Source organism: Equus quagga, chromosome 5 (genome assembly GCF_021613505.1).
Source record: "Equus quagga isolate Etosha38 chromosome 5, UCLA_HA_Equagga_1.0, whole genome shotgun sequence".
Lineage (NCBI taxonomy): Eukaryota > Metazoa > Chordata > Mammalia > Perissodactyla > Equidae > Equus > Equus quagga.
The window spans coordinates 115,332,802-115,357,215 of record NC_060271.1 but is presented as its reverse complement, the minus strand read 5'-3'; the positions used below and the strand labels follow the sequence as shown (position 1 = coordinate 115,357,215).

Genomic DNA, 24,414 nt, shown 5'->3' with positions numbered 1-24,414 from the left:
CACGATTCATTCAGCCAGAATTCTGTTGCTCCCAGCAGCCTTCAAGGCATAGTGGTCCTCCCTGTTCCCTCGGATGGCGTTGACCCTCATAAATCTGCTCAGAGTTGTTTGGAATCAATTTATGTGTCCAGCCAGCACCACCTCTCAGGGGTAGGGGTTTCTGAGTTTATTGCCCATTGTGCAAAGGCTGTCTTGCCTCTTATGTGTGTGGGATTGTCTTGCTCGAACTTCATCCCATTGTTTTCCTTTGTTCTTTCTGTCTGGAATCTCATAGATATCACAGAACGTCACAGCAAGCTGGGACCTTGGAGATCATTGAATTGGGTGTTTCCCAAATCACCTGAGGACTTTTAAAAAATACAGATTTCAGGGCTTGGAGCTTCAGATTCAATAGATCCTAGGTTGGGGTGAGGGTGGAGGCAATACTTGCATCATGTAAAAACCTTCCCAGATGAATCAACCAAATTTGTGAACTAGTCCCACCTACTTCACTATCCAGATGGAGAGAAAACATTCTAGAGAATGGAAGTGACTTTTCTGAGTAAGTCAGCATTGAAGAAGAAACCAAAACTGGGGGTTCCTCCTTCTCTGTCCAAGGATCCTTCGGTGGTGATCAAACCCTTCCCAACTTTCTGCCCTGAAGACTTCTAGACTTTTCAAGTTGTCCCTACATGAGTTCCTGATCCCCGTGTCCTTCTCAGGACCTTCTTTAATGCAAGAATCTGCTTTTCTGAGTTGAGGTCACCAGAACTGTGGGTTCCTGTGGCTTTGTATAAGGGGACAATGGCTCTTCTGCCTTATTGCTAGTGTGTCTCTGAAGGGACACTGTCTAACACAGTGTTGGCCTCCCTCAGCTGAACCTGGGTTGAGGCTTGCTGGGAACAGATTATAATAATTTCCAGATCCTTACCTGAGAGGCGAGCTATTGCTCTGTGCCTGGAATTGCTCTGGGCCTAGGAGGGCCCCACAGGAGGCCCCTGGAACAGGGAACCCTGGGAGCAGGAAGGGTCTGGCAGGTACTTCAGGCAGCGTAGGCATGAGATCAGTTCTAAGCTAAGGCAGATAGAGTTAGAACCTACCATTTGCAGAAGTGTCTGGGGGTAGAAGGCATTGGGTACAACTTTGTAGATAAAGCAGTCAGGTTCAACACCTGAGAGGCAAGAGAATTAGTGACAGTGGTTCCAGAGGGCAGGAGAAGCCAAGAGGAGATTTGATCCCCAGGTAGAAGCTATTTGTTTCCTGACTTGTCTTACGCCTCCTTCTGGGTGTGGGCAGCCCTGAACCTTAGATACCTGAGAGGTAAATTCTACCCACAAAGGGGGCAACCTCTCAATATTTATTGTGCACCTAATACAAGCCAGACACTGCGTTTTTACATATGTATTAAGTGTCTTCACACTTGCTGCTCAGTCCTGAAGGTACCCCCTTTATAAACCAGCAAATTCAAGTTTAGAGAAGCTAAGTGAGTAGCTTGCAGCGCAGAGTGGATAACTGGTCAAGCCAGGAATTAAACGTAGATCTTCTGAGCCGAAGCTCAAGGCTTGAAAATGTGCCAGGATCACCAGGAAATCCTCATGGAAACTTTCTGCGAGTCTGGGTTTTTTTCTTCTAAATCCTTGAGCCTAGGGCTCATTTACAGCCAGGACAGACCATACCAAGGTGGCTCAGAGTCTGGGCAGGCCACCGTGAGGAACAGGTGAAGGCCTGGTCAGGGTACTGTGGTAGGTGGACCCTCAGCCCCGAAAGCCCCACAGTGGTACCAATAGTAGTTTAGCCTATCAGAGAGTGGGCTTTAGGGGGTCACAGGCACAAGCCAGGGAAAGCAGGTGCTCAGCTTCAGGATCTGGTCCCCAGAGAGGCCATGGGGAGCCAGGAAGTGTCAAATGGGAAGTCCAATAACTGGAATGTTTACAAGGTCAGGAAGCAGAGATATAAGAGAAAGGGATTGGGTCATCGGTAACAAGGCAAACGCTTGGTTTCTGAAGAGAAGATCAAGGTCACAGTGAGACCAGTAGAGAGGTAGGCTTGATGCTAAACTGCCAATCTGAGAGTACAAGGGTCCTTATATTTCCCCGTGGAGAGTCTACACTGGTCCCCGAGGCTCTGTGGAGCTGTAGGAGGATCAAATGTCCTTCAAGGAGGAACCTGGATTGGAGGCAGGGGAGGGAGGAAGCCTGGCTCTTTCCTCCTCTCTTACTTAAGAAATGATTGCATTAAAACTCATTTATGAAAGAAAAAATATAAGAGAACTACTTTCTCTTGTTCTTATACCATACACTGGAAACCTAGTTTAATACTCATTCACATCTAAATTGTATAAAGAACCCCCAAACATCAAAATACTGATTGCTTATAGGCATCTGAGTGAAGAAAAATCCATTAAGCCGTGGGTTTCATTTTAAGTATATTGCAGCACCCTCCAAGAAGAAACAAATCAATTAGTAATACACAGCACAATGCTAAAAAAAAATAGGCTAGACAGCGATTGTACTGGTTTTATTACTGTTGCTAAGCCATCTCATCTGCTCAATTGAATGCAAAGAAATAAAGCGTGATACAAAGGAAAATAAGTTCTCAACTATCACTATTAATCACAATAATAAGGATCTGCCTCACGCTGAAGGCCTGTGTGGTTATACCACAGAAAAGACTCAATGGCTTATGTGAATCTTTTGTACATTTTGATTCTGATCCATGGAATTGAATTTTATCTATATCTATTGAATGAGCTGAACTTTGTGGAAGCTGTGGGATATTGAACCATTTTGATGGCCATCATGGATCCCATTAAAAAAATCACGATCAAAATCCAAGTGAACATAATCATTCCATCCATAGATGTATATAACGCCATTCTTTATTACAAATTGGAAAAAGTAACTTTTTTTGAGTACATGATGAAAATTAACAAATTGTTCTCCTTATTAAGGTGAAATGAAAATAATATAATAATGTAGCCATTGTGAGGTTAAAACATTTCTACCAACTGTTTCGACTCCTTAAAAACAGAGCAGTGTCCCCTAGATATGTGATCAATGTCTGATCATTGCTTTCTTTTTTTGATTTTAGCAGGTGTTGAAGTTTAATGTCTAGGTCCATTTATTTATTGAGAGCTGCAAAATAATGATATTCAAATTATATTATTTTTACTTCTTAGTTGGAATATACAGCATTTATGAAGAGATGTTTCCTCTCATCTACTATTGGTTACCCAGTGGTATAGTTCATATAGGAAAGGCAGGATAAATGCTCAATTCTTTCTCCTTATTTACAGTTTTCAAGATAATGACTTGGTTCTCTATCATCCTCTGAAGTTGACCAATTAGTTCTTCTTATGTTATGAATCCATGAATTTAAATATATTTTTGAGTTTTAACTAATCACAATTATTATGCTTTATAAGCTCAAATTGTCACATTTTTGGTCAGTGATAGCTTCCTGAGTTGTTTTGCTTCCGTGCTATCTGGTGTGATGAAATGTTCCTTCCCCACACCTGGACTCAGACATTTTCTCAAAAGCCTTTTCTTTTAGTGGAAAAAGGTATTTTAATTACACAATCTAGGTGCTAGAGACACATTGCTACTGGCTTGGGGATAGTTTCTAGGCTTCTTTAGTGGACAGAGCTAGGAAATATATATGTATGGGTATATATGTATTTCAGTACAAACATACATATATATATGAAATACACACAGGTATATGACAAAATACCTCATGAGCTCACATTGATACTTCAAATTCAGGACTACAGGGTTTTTAATTTAACCTCTTCTATATTACATCTGTATTTCTTTTTCCACAAATCCTTGATAATCTTGGTTCTCAAGAACACAGGTGATAATAGAATTAGAATATTCTGTAATTATTTATTTACTTTTTATCCTTCATTATATACACAATAGTATCAGAGTAACAACACTACTACCATACGATCATCAATATAAAAACTGAGATCTGTTAAAAATTTTTTTTGGTATATGTGCTCTCCATTTTCCTGTAATTCATTGAAGTTGAACTCTATCTGCACTGTTGGGGCATACTGCCATTACATATGACTCTCTTTCCTATTTAGTCCTTAGTTAGTCTTACTTCTGTAAGTATTATATGTTTAGTGCTCTTATCAGACATGTTTATGTATCTCTAGTCATTTTGATTGTCTGAAACTTGTTTTCAACTAGATTCCTTAGGAAAGTCTCACGGGAGCAATATTGCTTGAGTTCTTGGATGTTGATAATATTTTTTTCCCTTGAGTATATTAAATATGTTACTCCATTTTCTTCTGGTATAAAGTATTACTGTCAAAAACTCTGACGATAATCTAAATTACGTTCTCTAATAAATAATTTGCTGTTTTTGCTTAGGTGCCTAAAGTTTTTTTTTTTTTTTCTTTAAGGTTCAGCAATTTTACTAGAGTATCCTTTGGCATTGCTCACCTTGGGTCAACATTCTCAGATTCACAGTGTGCTCTTCCATAAGTAGTTTCAATCAGAAAAATTTTCTTGAATTACAGCTTTCAGTATCTGTTTTGTTCCTCTTTGGTTTTCTTCCTCAGGCGCTCCTCTTATCTAGATGTTCGATCTTCTTTGCCTATCTTTGATGTATGTCATCTTTAAAAAAATTTTCTCTTTTCACCTTGTATTTCTTGTAAGGCATTAACTATTGTGTTTATTAGTTCATGTTCTTTTTAATTTAGTCTTCATTTCTGAAATTATTTTTTCCTTTTATTTCATATTATTTTCTGAGTTCTACCGCTTAGTTTTTGATCTTTTGTTATACTGATTCATGTTATTTTTCATGTCTTGTATCATTGTTTTACTGTCTTTTAGCTCACTTTGAGATAGAATGCTACAATTTTGATCTATTCTGAGCACACCTTTTTGGTATGTTTTCATTTTTCTGGGGTGTTAATTCTGTCCTCTATGCTCTTCTTAAAATTCTTATTGTAATTTTGGATGGGATTTGATTTTAATACTTCTCCATTATGCATTTTTATATGGAATTAGCTTTCTAGAAGTTTTAGGGCTCAGGAGCTTTCTAATTTCACAGGGCTCCCTCTACACATTTTTCCATATGGTGTTTAAAAAAAAGTCAGTTTGCGTTCTGATGTTTCTGGCTCTGTTTGTTTCCCCAACTTTTATCAGGACACCCTCTTATTTTGTCTCTATGATTCCTGTCCTACTCAATATTGATTTCACTCCCAGAAGTTTCTTCTCAGTGTGGGCCCTTCCCTGGAAAGGAGGCACGGTGGCCAGGCTGCTCCACTCCCTCGGGTCACCTGTGGGCCCCTGGCACTCACACGCTACTGGATTGGGCAAGACTCCCCAGTTAGCTATTCTCAGCTTGGCCTTCTGTCATTTCTAGCAAACAGCTGCCAGCTCTTTTAGGGTTCTTCTGTTCTCAGGTTTGGAAGACAGCCTGACACGTTCCTCTTCTTTCTCTTGTTCAGATGCTGACGCTATGCAGATCTTGTGGCTGTTGGTGGTCTGCCTCCAATACTTGTATTTTGGGGTTTGAGGGGAATATCTTATCAAAAATTTTGTTGTAAATGTCACGGGTTTTCAGTTTTGATACACGGTTGCTTGGTTTTTAGATTTAGAGAGGTCAAAAAAACTATGCTGCTACCGCCATCACTGCCACCTTCCCAGAATCCTTCAAAAATTTTTCAATGTAGGTATCACTTGAGGTCATTTGCTGTGATCAGCCCCTTTGTACCATCTATCTGGTCAGGTCCCTCACCTGTATTTCTACTCCCAGAGCTGCAGGGTTTTCAGATTTCATGTCAGGGACATCTCCAATGACCATTGCCTAGAACCTGCTGTTACACTATGTTTTGCCTTTTTTTTTTGATACTGCCCCTAAATATAATTTAACTTTTTCTTGATAATGCCACCCAGACTTAACAAGTTGTTTAGGGCTATTTCACCTTTCATTAAATGGCCCCAGAGATATATATATATATATATATTTTTTTTTTTGGTGAGGAAGATTGGCCCTGAGCTAACATCTATTGTCAATCTTCCCCTTTTTGCTTCAGGACGACTGTCACTGAGCTAACATCTATGCCAATCTTCCTCTGTTTTGTATGTGGGACATCTCCACAGCATGGCTTGATGAGCAGTGTGTACGTCTGTACCTGGGATCCAAACCTGTGAACCCTGGGCCACCAAGCATGGCACGTGAACTTAACCGCTACACGATCAGTCCGGCCCCAGAAGTATTTTACATGGATTCACTTTCTTCTCTCTCTACTGTCAGGTGCACTTTCTTAGTACGTCAGCATGTCCTCCTGTGTTTAATCTTATTTTATGTCCAGTGTTGGGTGAGTGTGTGAGAATGGCCCTAGGCTTCTCTGTGCATCAGGCCGAGGGGCAGCTAAATGCAGGAAGACTTTATTTCACAGTTTGGTAATGTATCTCTATTTTGGTACTCATATTTGCTGGATGGCGGAAGGTACTGGAATACCTTATATAAAAGGATGTTACTATGATTCCGAATGAACAGGGCTGGGAATCTTTAGGCCTTCAATTTCAGTGTGCTTAATTACGGTACATTTATGTAACACCTCTATTCTCCAGTAAGTTTAGCTCCGTAAATGTGACATTGGTAGATAGGCAAAGGGGAAGAATTGTTACTTTTATCTCATAAGATGTGCAACATGTAGAAAAGTTAAACAATTGGCCTGTGATCACAGAACAAACTTGAGGCTAAGTGAGGAGGCGCATGTCACATTTACTCTTTCTACAGTACAGTTTCAGTTGATGAATTTTTCCTTGTTCTAATTTGTTTCTCAGACTGAATTTGTATACATGCAATACGCTCACCCACCCACACACCCACACACACCCACATACCCTGTTCATTCATGCAAAGCTTTCTGGTCATTTCTCTCTTGTTCTTTTTTTTTTTTTTTAAAAGTCATTTTATTGTAGAGTGATTCTTTTTTTGTTGTTTGTTAAATATTGGCACCTGAGCTAACATCTGTTGACAATATTCTTCTTTTTTTTATTCTTCTCCCTAAAGCCCCCCAGTCCATAGTGGTATATTATAGTTATAGATCCTTCTGGCTCTGCTATGTGGGACGCCGCCTCAGTGTGGCCTGATGAGCAGTGCTAAGTCCACGCTCAGGATCCAATCTGGTGACACCCTAGACCACCAAAGTGGAGCATGTGAGCTTAACCACTTGGCCACGGGGCCGGCCCCTCTGGTTCCTTTCGATGATGAGAAGTTAGGAGGTAGTAACAATAAAATTATAACACCAGCCCTGTCTTTTGTGCTCTTTTTATTTTACATCTTTTCTCCTTTGCCCCTCGCACAGTTCCTCTAGACAGGCAGGATGCCTGATAAAGCTGCCGTCTCCCTGGGAACAAAGACCAGAGGCGCACGTCCCTCTCTGCTGGGAGGCAGACACCCTTTGCTGAGAGGAACCTCCAAGTGGACCAGGTTCCCATCAACAGGGCAGCAAGTCAGGGCTGTGGAGATAAAAGCTGCTTTCAGGCCTGAATTACCCTAAACAGCTCTGACACCCCGCAATCAGAGGCTCCTGTGACGGCTGCTGTGCTGTGTTCTCAGCCATCCTCTGCTCCCTGAGGGAAAGTTAGTAACACGCGAGAGAAGAGAAAGGTCACGGGAAAAACACTATCCTGAAAGCAGAGCTGCAAAAATTAAGTTAAGGGAGGCCTCGGGGCTAATTTAGTTATTTCCAGTTGGCTCCAGGCCAGAGTTGTGTTAATAAAGTATTTGATATTGAGATGGGTGCTGTGGACTCACCCATCTAGTGGTTACACATAATGGATTTGGTTTTGAGGCTTAAGTGGGAAATGGTGGTGGTTCAATACCAGCCTTGCCACACTCAGGCCCAAAGTGCCACTGATTTCTGCTGTCATCTGCTCTCGTCTGCAGACTAGGGAGAGAAACCCTTGCTCTGGTGCTCAGTCATAGGGGTTATGTTATTAGGACTTGCTGCCTCCTGTTGTAAGGTTCACTGGTTCCTGAGAGGGAGGCAACAGTGTGGGAGGCCAGAACCCCTCACTGCTTTATTCTTAGTAGTTCTTGCTATTGTTTGGTTGGAAGTCATGAAGGGTGAAATCCTTAAAAGGCCCTTGGGACTGTAACACCTCTGACAGATGGGCAGATGGAGGTACAGGCAGCCCAACTGGCCAAGTGATCTGGGACTAGAAAGAACAAATGTCCTGACACGTAGGTCTGGGTTCTGGACCCTCTAAGATAAACTGGAGAAGAGGGACACATGAGAAGGTGGGAAATCCAAATGTCAAGGGCAGAAACAAAAGTAGTTGGGGAGCAAGTAGGACCAAACCATGGATCAAGAAGAGAAGACAAAGTATATAAGCCTAAAGGACTAGAGACAAGAAGGCAAGAGACACTTCTCTCTTATTCCTGCCTGCAGTGCAGCCATGGTGGCTGCAGATGTAGCAGCCATCAGGCAACAAGCAGAAGAAAAGGCTGAGATCTCAGACATGTGAGTCTTGACATCATCAGTCATTGAACTAACGACAGTAGTCATGTATGGGGCCACTGAACTAACATCATCAGTCATCTAGAAGATGATTTTTCTTACGGCACTGGACGCTTTCTTGGGCTCCCAGCCATTGGCTGGGTCCTACTTCAATCTGAATGGAGCCTCCTAGAATTAAGATATTCCACTTGCAATGAAAACACCACTGACCAGAGACTTCTGCCGCTATCCCTCAAACAGCAATGCCAGCCTGGATTGGGACCAGGTTTCCAATGCTTCTTTAGACACTGTTCGTGGCCTTCAGCCTGCTTTCCTTGGTGGAGAGCCAGGCATCTGGGTCACTCCCCTGGCCCAGCCTGCTCTCCTTTCTTCACCCACCCTCTGCTGTGACTCCACACACTTTGTTTCATGGTCAAGGCCGTTAGAGCTTATGAGAGTTGTAGCTATGTTGTGGAGGGCCTTGGAGGTCTCCCCAGGCCACACAAGCTTAAGAGTGAAAAGTAGGATCTTAATATTAGTAATGAATAGTATTATCCTGGTTTTGCTCTGATGCACACTTGAAGGAACCTAAAGTTTTCTCCCTCAACACCCCATCATTATAGCATACGTGCTCTGTCACTATCATCTCTGTCTCCTTAAATTGCTTTATTGTTCACAACACATCACTATCTGAAACTATATCATCTGTACACTTGTTTGTTGTCTGGCCTGTTGTCACTAGCATGTAAACTCTACAGGAGTGGGGCTTAGTCGATTTTGTTCACTGCTTTGTCTCTATGACCTAAAACAGTGCCCATCACAAAGAAGGTGGTTAATAAACCATTGTTTAACGAAAAACAAAACAAAACAAAACAAAACAGAAAGAAGAGAATAGGCCAACACCAGCCCTCAAAGCCACTTGAGTGGTCAGAAGGGGAAGCTCATGTGTGCTGGGGTGCCTGTGTGTGGCTCAGTGGGAGCATCTTTGGCCCTTCAGAGTTCTGGCATTAGAATTAGAGCAATATAGGATGGAGTGAACCAGAAGAGTTCCGGCAGGATACATGTATCTTTATGGAAAGGTATTTTGTCTCTTACCCGTGACTGCACAGAAGAAACGGGGTAGGCTCCCGAGGAGCTGGCATATATCTTCACACACTCATTCGCACACACACCAGCACACACTCATACTTGCACACCCACACTCATGTAACAAGTGTAGGGAGCCCTTCAGTCTTTAAGAAAATGCTCAAGTCCTACTCCTTAGTAGTGCGAACACTCCACTGACCCAATGGTTGATGGAACCCACCAGCTAATAGACTGAATGGACTGGCTAGTAGGATCAAATTCATAAAGCTGGTTGAGGGAAAAGAAATAGTCTTCTTTATCAGGGAGCTATTCTGAAGCTTGGGGAGTTTTCCTGATTCTCAGTTAGGCTGCGGACAAGCCCAAGCTATGCCTTAGTGTCCTTACTGCTTCACTTTAATCGTGGAACAGGATCACTCAATCTGTCAGTCACTTAATAAATAATAATTAAATGAATAAAATGTGCTCTCACATTATTATAATGTCACTGTCAAAATTCACTACAAAAACCAAATCAGGCCTCTCAGATCCGGTCACCTTGAATTTGTTTGAAAACATGTTCCTGGAGAAAGTTCTGAGGTCTCCTTTATTTCTGAGATCTCGACAAGCTTTAAAAGACTAAAATCTCTCTTTCAATTTATATTGATGAGTGGGTCTTTTGGGGCAATTCTCTATGCCCCCAAACAATTCATTTATTTCCTCCAAGTGGAGTTCAAGGGTTTTACCTACAAATTGATGATCAATTTGCTTGGGGGACTTGACAGACCAAGAGGACCCAAAATACTGCCCCTCCTTAACATACTAGCTTTAAGTGGTCAAAAATAGGAAACTGCTTGAAACTTTTGCAAAAAAATTTGAGGAAAACTATACCCAGAACACACACTTACGTGTATATACAAAAGAGTGCACAGCTCATAGGTTGGGGAGAAGGAGGATTATGAATACACTGAACATTTATAGAAGGCAACATATGAGGGAGGAGCAAATTGGCCCAATCGTTTTGGTTATATATTTTAATAACAATGTTAATAACAATATCATAACATCATTTTATATTAGTATATTCTCTTGTACCTTTCAAAGCCTGTTGGAAATTATTTCATTTGCTCACTACAATAGCCAGCTCTGAGAAAGAACTGTGGCAGGTAATTGTTATCCCTACTTTATGGATGAAGAAAAAACTGGGATCCAGAATGCTTGACTCTCCTGAAGATGCACAGCTAGAACCTTGGTCTCCAGGATCCTTTGCTGATCCACTTACCATCTTACTATGGACTGGCACTCAGTAGGTACTTTGTGAATATTTAAGTGTCTGTGCAATGTTGAACAGATAGGCTTGAGATTGCTGCCAGGAATTCTGCCCATCAGAATCCACAATGAACTCTCAAAGCTTCCTGGTGATTGGTTGATCTCTAGCATACAAAAGCCACTGCAGGTAGGGTCTAAGGTGGTCCCCAATGATCTCCACCTCCTGGTAGTCACACCCTTGCTTAACCCCCTCCCTTTGAGTATGGGTGAGACCTGTGAATTGCTTCTAACCAATAGAATATGGCAAAGGTGAGGGGGTGTCATTTTCATGATTATGTTACATAAGATTGTAACTTCCATCTTGCTAGCACTCTCTCTCTCTCTCCCTCCCTCTCTCTCTTCACTGGCTTCTCCAGGAACCGCCAACAACCATGTGAGCTAGGGAGTGATTCCTTTCCCAGTCAAACTTTCAAATGAGACTTCAGCTCTGGAAAACACCTTGATCACAACCTTACGAGAAACTGAAGCAGAGGACCCAACTGAGCTGTGCCTGCTTTCTTAACCCACAGAAACAGATATAACAAATGTGTGTTGTACAATTTAAGCCACTATGTTTATGGTAGTTCGTTACAAAGCAATAGATAACTATCCAGCCGCCCTAAAGCTCTCCCAGCAGTCAATACTGTCTTTGGCCTCCTCATCTTTTGTGTAAACACCCAGTGTGGAGGGTGCTGGCTGGGCTGAGTTCTTCCCTGTGCCTTCTCTCTCCTTCTTGACTCAGTGATGGTCAAGGCAATTCCACTTCTTGTCCCTTTTCCTCTTGTCAGTAGAGGGGCAAGCAGGGGGACCCCCTTTTGTTATCTATAGTTAGCATTTCAGCCTTTCTCCTCCTAATTCCTCTGTCTAGCTCTGGGTTTAGATGAATTAAAAAAATAATAACATTTCTTTGTCCAGGACCACTGAAGCTTTGCTGCAACAAGCAGAGAGCCGAATAGGCTCTGAGGGGATGCAGGGTTGTTTTGTAGGTAGAAGCAGCAAGTCTGGGAGAAGGATGGTAATTAAAAGTGGTCTTCCCAAACGACACACACTTAATGCACTTGCACCGATGGAGGGGCATTTTGCATTCTGCTGGTCTTGGAGCTAAATGGTCTTAATCAAGGCGTGCTGAGCCCAGAGTTCCTGGATCATTTATTGTCTCCCGCTTATGTAACCTTTCACTGAAACAAATGGCAAAAAACAATATGTTACTTTTGGAGAGGCAATGAGTCTTCTCCACTGCTGAGCGGAGCCACAGTGCGCCGTTAAGGCATTTTATCTGTAGCTTTGCCATAATTCCAACTACCAGTGTTAGACCAGAGGTTCGTGAGGTGTTTTCGAGTGAATCAGAGCTGGATGACGCTATTCTATTTGTCCAGTGGGGCCTAGGGTTGGGAAGTTCTGAAGTAACACTACTGAGTTCCTGCTTTCTCAAAGGACACTAGATTTTTTTTCATAAATGATGATCAGTTCAGTCTAATTTGCAATGCATCAATCTTGGATGAAGACCTTCTCACCATCCAGGGCAAGATGAAGTCAGAGCTGTGGAGTAGGGGGACCTGTCCTAATTCCAGATGTGATCAGAATTGGAAATTGGAAAGGGAACCAGAGTCTCTCTTGTGCTGGGACAACAGTGGCTTCCTATTAGGTTTCGTGGACCCAGCTTTGGGGGGTGCATTTTCAAGAGCGGCACTTTGGTCCCTTGCCAGCTGCAGGCCCCGAGGCACCCGCACGGTGCCTGGCACAGAGCAGGCACCCAGCACATACTTGTTAAATTGAACTTAGCTCTATATGATTTGTTTTTCTAGGATTGGGATCCAGGGAATTGTGAAAACATTTACTAAAAAGCAATGATGTTTTCTGCATGGAATGATGAGTTGAATCTCCTGAGAGGAGAGCAGACAGGCCAGGCTGGATGCAGCAGGAGCCTCTCCCTGGCCACAGTCAACAGCTGGGCAGTGGTGGGGTTAGAGCGGGAAGAATTTGGAGTGAGCCAGCCTGAGTGGGAACCCTGACCCTGCACCGATTGGTGGGCAAGTCACATAAGCCTCTGATTCTGTTTCCTCAATTCTAAAGCAGGGAAAACAGCGCAGGCTCAAGTAGCTCACTGTGCGTCAAGCACCTCTCTAAGCCCTTGACACATATTGAGTCATGTGATTCTTTCATCAAACCTATGAGATGTAAGCATGAAGAATAGAAACACCATTTTTTTGATGTGAGGAAACAAAGGCACAGAAAGGAGAAAGCAGTCATTCAAAGGAAGTGGCATAGCTGGGACCTGAGCACAGGTAGTCTGTGCTCTTAAAAACTATGCCATATCGCTTCTTGATAGTGATGCCTATCCTGGGTGAGGGGAGTCTGCAAGGATCAAACGAGAGACACTGAATGTGCTTAGTAACTGTAGACCGGTGTGCAGACGACAGGAGGCAGCCTGCAAATGGTGGAACATACACCCAGGAAGCCCTGTTGCTGGTGGGCGCTCTGCCTGGGGAGCAGGGCTTCCTACGCAGCCTTCAGTTCCACCCCGTCATCGTCACCAGATCCCTGTGGAAGTGCTTTCTCTCCCTTGGCAACCAAGCTGCCTGCAGGCCTCGACGTTGTTGCTTACCTCTTGGGGATGCTAGCTGGCTCTCCCGCGCGCAAGTCTCTTGCACTGGAAGAGACTTGTTAATGTCAGTAATGGGGATCATGAATCACGCATTAGTTCCACACCACCTCTCTTTCTGGAGCACAGCCATGCTAGCTCCCAGAGAAGGGAGACATACCCAAATGAAGAGTGACATTCTAATTGGGAGAGCGCCGAACCTGCTGCAGTGACTGGGGGCCCAGGAGTCTTGTTAAGGCTGGTGCTTCATGCGTCATCGCTAGCTCACTTGCTATAAATAGGTGATAATCTAAAATTAGTAGAATAAGAGAGAACACGCAGCACTTGGTTAAATAGCAGGCCAGCTGAACGGGGACATGGCCAGTGCCCAAAGGGGTTCCAAGGATTGTATCTATGGCCCCGTGCCTGCTCAACTCTTAAAGAGTTGCTCCCCTCAGTTGAATGGGTGCTGAGAGAAACAACCTCCATGTGCACCACTGAAGGCTGGGGTGCATTCAGGGATGCCAGTTAGCTGCAATTATCAGCTTTCTTACGCGTGTGTGGGTGCATGGTGTGCCTGGTGCGCTGTTTTGAATATTAGTGAAGATGCATATGTGCTCTGTTTAAGCGAAGACTGACACTAGAAAAAGAGTTTTTCAGAGAAAAGAGAGTCCTCTAGAAGACTTATTCAACAGTGGGATTCCTTTAAGGTTTCTTGATCACAGCTTTGCCCTTCCAAATGTGATCTGGCTTAGAAAACTTTATTTTTTATGTGATTTCTAAAGAAACATATTCTTTAGCCTTTTACACAAGTTGTATAACTTAGGGCAAGTTACTTCACCTCTGTGGGCCTTGGTTTCCTTGTCTGTAAAAGGGGGATAATATTACAACACCAACAAATGAGATAATTCTTCTGAAAGAGCCCAGCACAATGCCTGGCACTCAGCAACACTCAGTGACTAATGGTTATTATGGCTGTGTAAAGAGGCAACAACATAACACAAGGCTTTTGGTGTCTGAGAGATGAAGCCTTAAAAGGATGCTGTGTGGGAGGCCGGCCCTGTGGCTGCGTGGTTAGGTTCGCACGCTCTGCTTTGGTGGCCCAGGGTTTCACCAGTTTGGATCCTGGATGTGGACATGGCACCACTCATCAAACCATGCTGAGGCGGCATCCCACATGCCACAACTGGAAGGACCCAAAACTAAAAATATACAATGACGTACCAGGGGGGGTTTGGGGAGAAAAAGGAAAAACAAAGTCTTTTAAAAAAAAAAAAAAAAAAAAGGATGCTGTGTGGCTCTGAGCTGCCTCTCACCTTCCCAAGGCCCAGGCTTATTGATATTGAAGAGGTCAGGCTGCAGCCTGGGGTCCCTAAACTTTGTTTTGAATCAGGCTTTCCTTGAGAGTTTGTTAAAAATGCAGAGTTTGACCTCTCATTCCCAGACATTTGGATTCCACAGGTCTGCTGGGCCCAGGAATCTGCATTTTTAATGAGTAGCACTTGCAGGTCCCCCCTCCCCTAACCAGGTGACCAGAAGCAGATGATATGAGGACATACTTGGAGAAACCCTGGTGCCTGATCTAGGTGCCTGACAGGCAACCTGCTCGATCTGTGCTCACAAAGTCCCAGATTCTGTCCCCGGGGGCTTCTGGGGAAAGCTGTTAGTGACACAATGAATAAGAGTCTAATCTGAGACCACTGGAGTAAGCAGGGCTCCCTGGCTCTCCTATCCTCACTTGTTTCCTGTCTCTTAATGCCTTTGGGGACTCCTGCCTCCAAAACTGGCACATAGTAAAGAGTTATGGGATCCCAGGTTCCTCTCTGCCCCCAACCTGCCATGAGGTGGTCTGCAATGCCAACAGGTGATAAGATGACAGGACTTTTTGGAACTGGATTAGGATACATTTATTTATTTAGGAACTGGGTGAATCCTCACTATTGGGCCTACAGGTCCTGAGCACAGAAGGCTTTCATGGAGACAAAGACCCCCAGTGAGTGTGAAGAAAGGTTCTGAGTGAGGGGGGCCGGGCCCTGCAAAGCCTGCCTCCCAACAATGCCGTCATCCCCAGAAGGGCGTGCTTGGAACATAATGGCTCTAGCTACAAATTCTATTAACTCTAATAGTTGTTCTGTGGTGAATGGATAATGCATTTAGCTGAAATAGACCCAATCAATTTATATGAAACACATAAAACTTTCCCATGGAATTGGCATCTGTTCTTGAATCATAGGAGTGCGTGTGGAAATGGACAGTCAGTCACCCTTACTTCTGGGCACATTAGCTGTGCTATGGGTTAATTAGAGAGATGGGCCAAATAAAGCTCTGGCTCCCTTATGCCATATCCCTTCAGCACTTAGGACCATGAAGCTGGGATGGAGAGGCACCTGGAGACTGTCTACTTCAAACCTTGACTTTTAAAAATAGCAATTTTTCCATCCTTGTCTGTGTTCATGTTAGCTCCTCTCACACGAGCTCCATACAGGGGATGCAAGATATAGAGGACCTGTCCCAGGACCACAGCTTGCTAGTGTAGGCCAGCAAGGGCTGTGCACAGGGGTTCTGACTCCTGGTCCAGTGCTCTTTTTGTGAGCCTATGCATTTTTCATTGTCCTCCACTCTTTGGCAAGAGATGTGTACTCAGAAAACAGCAAACCAACTGTCACCAACCAACTCAGAGGCAAGACTGTGGTTTGATGCCAGGGCCCCTTGAGTTGCAGACACTGTGGCTTGGGCCCAAGGTTTGGATTGGTCCTTAGGTAAACTGAGCTGATTCCCTTGCACTCTACTTACACATGTGGGTGCAGGAGAAGGGGAGAGGGGTAAGGAAACTGAGGCAGGGCACTGGGACCTGGGGGTCCTGCCTGCCCTTACCTGGGCTGTTAGAGACTGAAAGGGTGGCAGAGCCTGCTTACACATCCTCATGTCTAACATTCACTGCTGCCAGAGAGAGAGACAGAAAGAGAGAGAGAGAGAAAGAGAAAAAGAGAGAGAGAGTAGGAGAGAGAGAGAAAGGAGAGGCAGAGAGAGAGAGAGGGGGAGAGAGAGGGGAATAGAGCTCTGCAGTCCCGTGATTGCATTATCCCAACCATGTGGTTAGCGTAATTGTATGTGCAAAGCTGACAAATGTAATTTCCCCAGGCTTAATACTTGCCCCATTTTCTCTCTTAGTATCTTCATATGATTAGCTTAAGTGACTCAGAGCCTTCCGAGAATGCTTCCTGAAGCACCTGGATAGGCGTCTCCCTGCCTGGATGCTCCAGGGGCTCAGCTCTGCCCTGTGGGCTGGGGGGTGAGGGAACCATCCTCAGCCACTGTTCAGAGGGTCAGGCCCTCGTCAACAGGCAGACCTGGCTTTGGGGACATGAGGAGTGTTTAGGGAAACTTGGGAGCTTTGTGAGTGACTGTTTTCAGAAGACTCCATGTGGCCTTTGCATTTCTAGGAGTTGCTGTAATGCCTGCCAGGAGAAGAGCTGAAATGCCACCAGCTGCCCTTGTTCCAGCCCAGCAGAAACTGACAGCACTGAACTTTGGGAAGAAAATCTTATTATCTTGTCTTCTCCACCCTTCGTCGCAGGGCTGGAGCTGATCTGTTTACTGGTCACGCAGGGGCCCCTGTCTAGGACGCTCTCCCTGCTCTTTCCCATTTTTAGTGTTGAGCTCTGACTAGACTTGGATACCTAGAAGTAGCTTAGTTGGCTGAAAGAATGTAGACTTCTGGGCCACATCCTGGCCCCTGTCATAGCCGCACAATGCTGGGGCTGTGGGAGGTGCCAGGCAAATGTCCGCTGGGTGATTATTTCTGAGTGGGTGTGGCCTTGACCTGGGCTTTCCCATGAGCCTGCTGGACCTCTCCTCATCCAGGAGCCCCCTCCCCACAGCACTTCTCTGGCTGTAGGCATGTTGCTCGGCCTTAACCATTTGTCTATTTGCGGTCTCCGCTCCTAGACCATGAAATCTTTGAGCTTCTAACCTGGGTCTTGTTCTGCTCAGCATCTCTGAGCACTGAACCAGCCACAGGGGAAGTGCACGAGAACTGTGGTTGGGTCTAGATTAAAGCCAGGTGAGGGTGGGCCTCAGCATGGGCCCAGGATCTGGCCTGTTCTCCCTGATCATGAGGCTGAGTCCTGGCCAATGCTGCCTCAAGGACCCAGTGGACGTTGTCCTGTGAATGATGGGGAAAGGAGGCCCTGCTCCCCCTGCCCCCTATAAATGCTCCCTATGAAGACAAAGACACCCCCACCCTGCTCTGCTAGAGATCTGCAGCAAGGCGGGACTGGGAGATCCCTCAGGATAGGGGAGAGATGCATCCTGCTACTGGAACACAGCAGGAGAAGGGGTGTTGGGAGCCTGCCTCGGCTTCTGCCTCTGCTGAGCTGCTCCCCGATGTGGCAGTGGGTTCCTGGGAAAGCACTGGCTCTTTATTCAGTGCTCTGAAGCCTTTCTGAGGAGCCTACTAAGGCCTCCTGGGGATGTACTGGCTCTGTGTCTTCTTCCCTTTGAGTTGAGGTCACTCTGAAAGGGGGTCTAGAGACAGAATGCTGACCCATAGCCACTTGCCTGTCATGGCTGCTCTGAGGCTGGGGCAGGGCAGGGGGGAGGCCTGTGTTCCAGCCATTGTCATCTTCAGCCTCTCAAGCAGCTACTCGCTTCTAACTTTATTTGGAGGTGGTAGGGGAGCATCTCTGCTTTCGAGCAGCGGTGTGATTTCGTTAGTCTGAGTAGCCATTGGGCAGGCCCTTATTGATTAGACTTTTAGGGACAGTGGGAGTTCTATGGCGATAAACTCGAGAGTCAGGCAGGGTGGATGGCTGTTTCCTACATGCTGGCTGCAGGGGAGCTGGCTACCAACATCTGAGAATTGAGCTCAAGCATCAAGCACCCGCCAGTCAACCGATAAGTGTCTCTGAAGCCCCTGCTATGTAATCAGTGCTGGTGGTTAGGTGGGCAGGGGCTTGCCATGATGTTCACTTATCAGGTCCTGAATTTATCATGGGGAGGCAGTGGTTGACCAAGGGCCAGGAAGTAACGGAGGGGAATCGCTGAGGGTGGGAGGGCACACTGAACAATTCACATAGAAGGCTGCCTCCCTCACGTTAGACGTTTTCACGGACCACGAGGCTGAGTGGGGAAACAGAGAGAGAGAGCAGCTCTGGAGGCCATTATCCCTCTTGTGTGGAAAAATGAAAAGGCTTTTCTGAGGCTCTGGTTAAGGTGAAGGGAAGAAAGGGGAGAGGCGATGGAAAAAGCAACTCTTTCCCCTGGTTTGGCAGCAGATTAGATCAGGCGTGGATAGCGAAGGGATAAGAATTAGTCCTGGGGTGGCTTTTTACGAGGGAGAAAGGAAAAGATTTCTTCAAAGGCTAAGCAAAGCTAATATTTACCTAATAAGTTGACAGTTAATTTAGTGGAGAAGGCATAAGCCTCTACTTTTTTTTATATTTTGCACTAAACAAAGATTTCACATAAGTAGAAATGAGAGATTTGCCATTTATTGTTATTTTAATAAAGAATTATCTTTTATAGAAAAAAGAGCGTGGGTAGGTGGATTGTGTGCTGTCTACCTTCGTCTCCAGGTTACTCATGTTGGAAGAAGCCTCTCTTGTGCCTGGGTACCAACGCCCACGCACGGGACCCCTTGATTTGCTAGTGTCAGGCCTGGGTGGCCTTAGTCAGCTTCTCTGGGGCTAGGCTCTCAGCCTCTGAGCAAATAACTCCCGAGGAACATCATACTGGGTTTGGAGACTGATTCCAAGGGATTTCCTCCTGGTACAAAGAGGAGCTAAGAAGTCACACCCATGCTTTAGGGTCAGAGGCTGAAGAGGCTGAAGTTTGAAGCAGCAAGAGGCCCCGTGAGAAGTCTTTCAGCTGGGGGATGCTGAATCGAACAGCTTTGGAGGGGAGCCAAGCTTTGGGGGAACTGTGTTGAAACAGAAGCTTTTCGGGCTTTACCCTTGGTGGGGCATCCTGCCTTTGTGTAACAGATAACCTTGGTCTTGGGCCCAACCCTATTTATGAGGAGAAGAAATCTGAGGGAAGGTTCTCTTCGTTCAGTAAATGGGGAGTGGTTTCAGGGGACTGAGTGGAGGAAAGGCTACCAGCTTGGTTCTTCCCATGGGGATCGGGGCCTGGGTATTCCCCAGGCACAGAGGAGAGCTGTTCCTTTGCACAATTTCCAGAAGCTCCATTTGCCCAGGCAAAAAGAGAACCAAGCAGCTTCCTCTTGGCACCCGATAGCCAGTGGGTAGGTGATGTTCCTTCTAAAGGCTGACTATTTTATTCTTCAAACACATCTCCCCATCCCAATCACAGCACACATCTTTCTTCTGCCTTTGGCAACAAAAAATTACTCTGCTCAAATTTGTAAGTTGAACTCTTACCTGTAGGGTCAAAGATGGGGGTCTCTCCTGGTGTATTTTCCCAGGGTTTTGACTCCTTGTTTGAATTTCTTTCAAACAGATTTCTTGATTTGGGTGCTGTATTCTGTGGCATCTTGTCCTCCCCACTGACTGGAATAGAGAAGACACGTGGGCTGAGTTAGATGAGGCTCAGTTTAAGGGAGAAAGGTGAGTTTGCCCCAGGGAAAGTGGGAGAGACACTTGGGCTTGGGTTAAGGAGGGATAGTGAGGCCCAGGGTAGTCTGGGTTGGGGACAAGTGCCAGGGAAAGGGTGAACTCACTGGTGAGGTAGCAGTCCAGGCTGATGGAGATATTGTCAAAAGCCACGGTGGCTCTGGATCCTTGTCCCCACCAAGCAACAATCTGCAGCCAGAACCTGTACGTGTGTTAAGAGGAGTGTGTGTGAGGTACAACCTGGGTTGGTCATGTCTTAGGATTCAGCACCCAGCAAACGTGTGCTGATACCTGGCTCATGACTGTAGTTTTTATCAGCCTCACCTAATCTCAGAGCAGCTGCAATAGGGGAGCAGTCACCATCTCCTCCCACTTCTCCAGCAGCAAGCACTTCCCTTTCTGAGGGATGGCTCCATATGTTAATCAAATTTGGAGTTTGGGGCTTGGCTCCAGGACTCCCTGAAACTCTGAGAATACCTCTTTCACCTTCTAGGTGGGCAGAGTAGGCTGAAATGGGTCTGATGTTCAGCTAGTGCTCCCCAGTGGAGTTGAAGTCATTATTAAAACATTGAAATGCTTCTGGACCAACTGATAAAAAGCCACTGTCCCCAGAGTGTTCCCTTCTTGTTGCCTCAGGCAGCCTGGCTCCTTGCCTGGTGGCCCTGGTTCTCCTCATTATCCAGCAACCAAAAGGATAACCCTCACATGGCAGGGATCTCAAAGATCTATGTCTTGTCCAGCATCAGTTCTGATTGGGGTCGGTCTGTGCAGTGCCTGACTGGTCGTTAAATATTAAATGATTTGAATATGATCCTCAGGGGTATCTGGAACCAACACAGAGTGCGCCATAAGTGTTAACAGTAAAACCCACGGAGACATTGACACTTTCCACCTCTTTCATAGCTTTGGAGGGTCAGGTCCTGGACTGTGGCCAGGGAAGGCTGTAGAGTAGGATAAATAGAAAACATCTTCGGTTCATTTGTTTCCTGAGAAGTCATCCTCCCAGAAGGCTGGATGAATTCCTTACTCCTGGGAGAAGTTTTAAAACCTTCCTTTAAAAACCAAACTTTCAGAAAGTCAATCCAGAATGACCTGCAGAAGAGTGTGCAGTCTCTAGTGTGGATGTTAAAACACCCTCAAGAGAGGGACGCTGTGCCTATCAATTGGTGACTGGATAAACCACATGTGGGATGGCCATATGACGGAATGCTACTCCCCGATAAAAAAGAATGGACCAGGAGGCAGGCCATAAAATGGATGGACCTCCAAAACATTATGCTAAGTTAAAGAAGCCAGACAATAAGTTAAAGACCTCATGATTCCATGTGTATAAATGATTCCATTTATATGAAACGTTTAGAATAGGCAAATCTAGAGTGACAGAAAGCAGATTAGGGGTTGCCTGGGGCTGGGAGTGGGAACAGTATCAACTGTAAAATAGCACAAGAACTCTTTTTGAGGTGATGGAAATATTCTAAAATTGGTTTGTGGTGCTCTTTTCATAGTTCTATAAATTTGGTAGAAGTCATTGACATGTACACCTAAAACAGGTGAATTCTGTGGTATGTAAATTATAGCTTGATAAAACTGTTAGAAAGAAGGAGAGAGAGAGGCAACCTAGACAATAGAGTGTTGGCAGCAAGGGGTAGCAAGAGCAGAAAACAGGAGCGTGGGCAGCAGTAGGAGACTGATGTGCGGAGGAGACAGGGCAGGGAGGGCATAGGAAGCAAAATGTTAAGAAAGGGAGGAAGGGCACATAGGAAAGGAAGATTAAGCAGAAAGAATGTTTGCTCAGAATCTGCAGTGAGGACAGCAAAGCTTTATAGTCAACGAGTGAATTGCCGCAGAGGCTGGAAGTCCCCGTCACGCCCATGAGCACATGACCTCCGATCAACATGTACAAGAGTTAGATGCTGGCTTGGTTACTCCTGGCCAGAGAACAATTACTGCCTCCTGTGGGGGAAAGACTTGAAATCAAAAGCAAACTTTTATCTAAATAGTACATTTGTGACTGATTATTCTTAACTAAACTACTCAGTAAATCCATCACTGCCTTCACCCATCTTGTGCAATCTGATCATTCACAAATAATCCTTCCTGTTTGAAAGTCATAATTAGAGGGCCCAAATCTGGTTCAATTCTAAAGAGGAAATGTCTGACTCTGTTGTACCATGGCCAACCCCACTGGTGCCCTTCAGGCCTCACTCCCTACGGTGAGGTCTACATGCCCCCCTTAATCAGGATGGACCAGCAAGGAGGGCTGGTGGTTGGTTGGGCATAGAAGGACGAGTGCCCAGTGGAGAATCCCCAAATATTCCTTCAAGACACCTGGGCATGCTGGTTGAGTGTGTATGAGGGACAGGAAACACAAGAACCTACCCGCTTGTCCAGCCAGCTCTCAGCACTTAGGCATACGCCTCTGAGAGGCGTCTTTCATTATGACCTTGATAAGCATAATGACCTTGATTATGACCTATTGAACTGATTTTCATTCCACACACACCTATCAAGTATTGGGCCCTATTTTAGGCCTATGGGGGATTCTAAGAGAAATCAGATGAGAATGCTATATTCAAGTTGCTTACTGTCCAACGGAGAGATGAAGGGTATATACATTAGTACAGAATAAGATAGAAGGAGGTAAAAGCTACAGAAGAGATGCAGATAAAATGCTCTGAGAGCTCAGAGGAAGGAGAAGTTCCACCAGGCTGGGGAGATGGGGAGCACTTCACAGGGGAGGTGGTATTTCAGTTGGTTCTGAAGGAAGGAGAGGAGTCAGAGATGTGGGTGTGGCAATGGAGAGTGCTGAGGAGAGGGTGTCTCCGGTAGAGGAACTGGAGTGAGGGGTCTGTCAGAGCAGGAACGGACCCCTCTGGCTCTAGTGTGAGGGCTGTGGAAGGAGGTAAGATGGTGAGAGGCATGTGTTGTCACACACCTGCATTGGGTTTTTCCGTGAGTCTTGGCAAATCACAGCCACAGTTTCTCCAGATCTCCATGGGGACACAGTCCACAGATGGGCTCCTGGCTTGAGCCTGTATAACTTTGGACAAAGTTAGGCCTGGGATTCTCAAGTGGCAAATAGGGGCCTTGATACTGCTGCCTCGTTCTCTTTACAGCCAGGGTTGCCAGGGTTAGGGAGATGCTGTTCCCAGGCAGCAAGAGAACAGGCACTTAGAGCTACTTGGAGATAGTGACTAGAAAGAAATCATGTTCCTGAGTGGAACAGAAGTGGGCAAGGGCCACACAGCCCACCTTTACAGCTCTCTATTCCAGGTCACCATCTCCTAATCTGTCATCCACAGCAGAGGGGCCAGGCCAGGTGCTGATCTTAGTGCTGAACACATGAATGTACCTTCCAGGAGGGCCTGGGGTGCCTGAGCAAGTAAACTACATGTGCATACCTATCGAGTGTGGGGGAGGGGGACAAAAAAAATCCCTGTTTTCTGGTACATGGGCCTTGCAGGGAAGTTGCACGTCTCCCCTCCCCTCTCTGTTCTCCTGCCCCTCTCTCTGCCTTCCTTCTTTATTACTGAAAGATTAGAGCTGCAAAGTTCTCAACCAGCCACGGGGCCTCTTAGCATGGATGACATGACGCAAGCTGGGGCTGGAATGGTTTCTAAATAGAAGAGTTTCTAAAGTGCTCTGCAAGGCAACGGCAGTGGCAGCTGCTGTTTAAAAGAGTTTGATTGGCACTGGGAATTGCACATATTTTGAGTCAGGAACACTCACAACAATTGGGGAAGACTCAATCAGATGTCGAATCAGATGTAAACATGTAATGCTGCCTCCGTCCACCCAGGAGACCACACTGCCAACCCTTCTCCAAATGCTCCAGGCTCAAGAGGCTGCAGGGAAGGGACAGGGGGGACAGAGAGCGGTCATGTTGGGGTGCAGGGAGGGCAGGGGTGAAGCAGAGGCAGTCTGGGAATGGGGTCCGGGGATGGTAGGTGTTGAGGCAGGGAGGGGACAGAAGAACCAATCTAGGAGTTTCTTTTCTGTGGGAGCACTGACCAGGAGATCAGGTGGCCATCAGGGCTACCCGGATTCAGGCTTCTCTGCTTTGAATGGTACCTGGTTGTGTGTCTTTACCTGAATCTTAGGTGAAGAAGAGATTTCTCCTGGATCTGCTCACTCCCTCCCTGTTGCAGATGGGCAAGACTTCCTCAAAGCTTTCAGAGTCTTTCTGGTCTAATCAATCTCTCCTATTGAGCCACACTAAGTATAGATACAAAGTCACTCTCCAGAGTCAGTCACAGCCTCAGGTCTTGAGTTCTAGTATGTACCAGACAGACTGCTCTGAGACGGAGAGGAAGTTCTAGCATGTAACTGGTGGAATGCTCCGGGTCTGAGGGAAAGTTCTAGCACGTACCAGGTGGACTGCTCTGGGACTGAGGGAAAGTTCTAGCACGTACCAGGTGGACTGCTCTGGGTCTGAGGGA

At 45.6% G+C, this 24,414-nt stretch overlaps 1 protein-coding gene across 1 annotated transcript in view; it reads right to left on the bottom strand.

The window, feature by feature from the left end:
* The window catches only part of ALK (ALK receptor tyrosine kinase), a 665,412-nt gene that overhangs the window by 61,953 nt on the left and 579,045 nt on the right, over window positions 1–24,414 (bottom strand). Inside the window, exons 10-11 of the mRNA XM_046663493.1 lie at window positions 20,083–20,177; window positions 19,784–19,912 (exon numbers count right to left, since the gene is read on the bottom strand). Coding sequence (XP_046519449.1) covers window positions 19,784–19,912; window positions 20,083–20,177 — 224 coding nt within the window. The remainder of the gene's footprint in view (window positions 1–19,783; window positions 19,913–20,082; window positions 20,178–24,414) is intronic.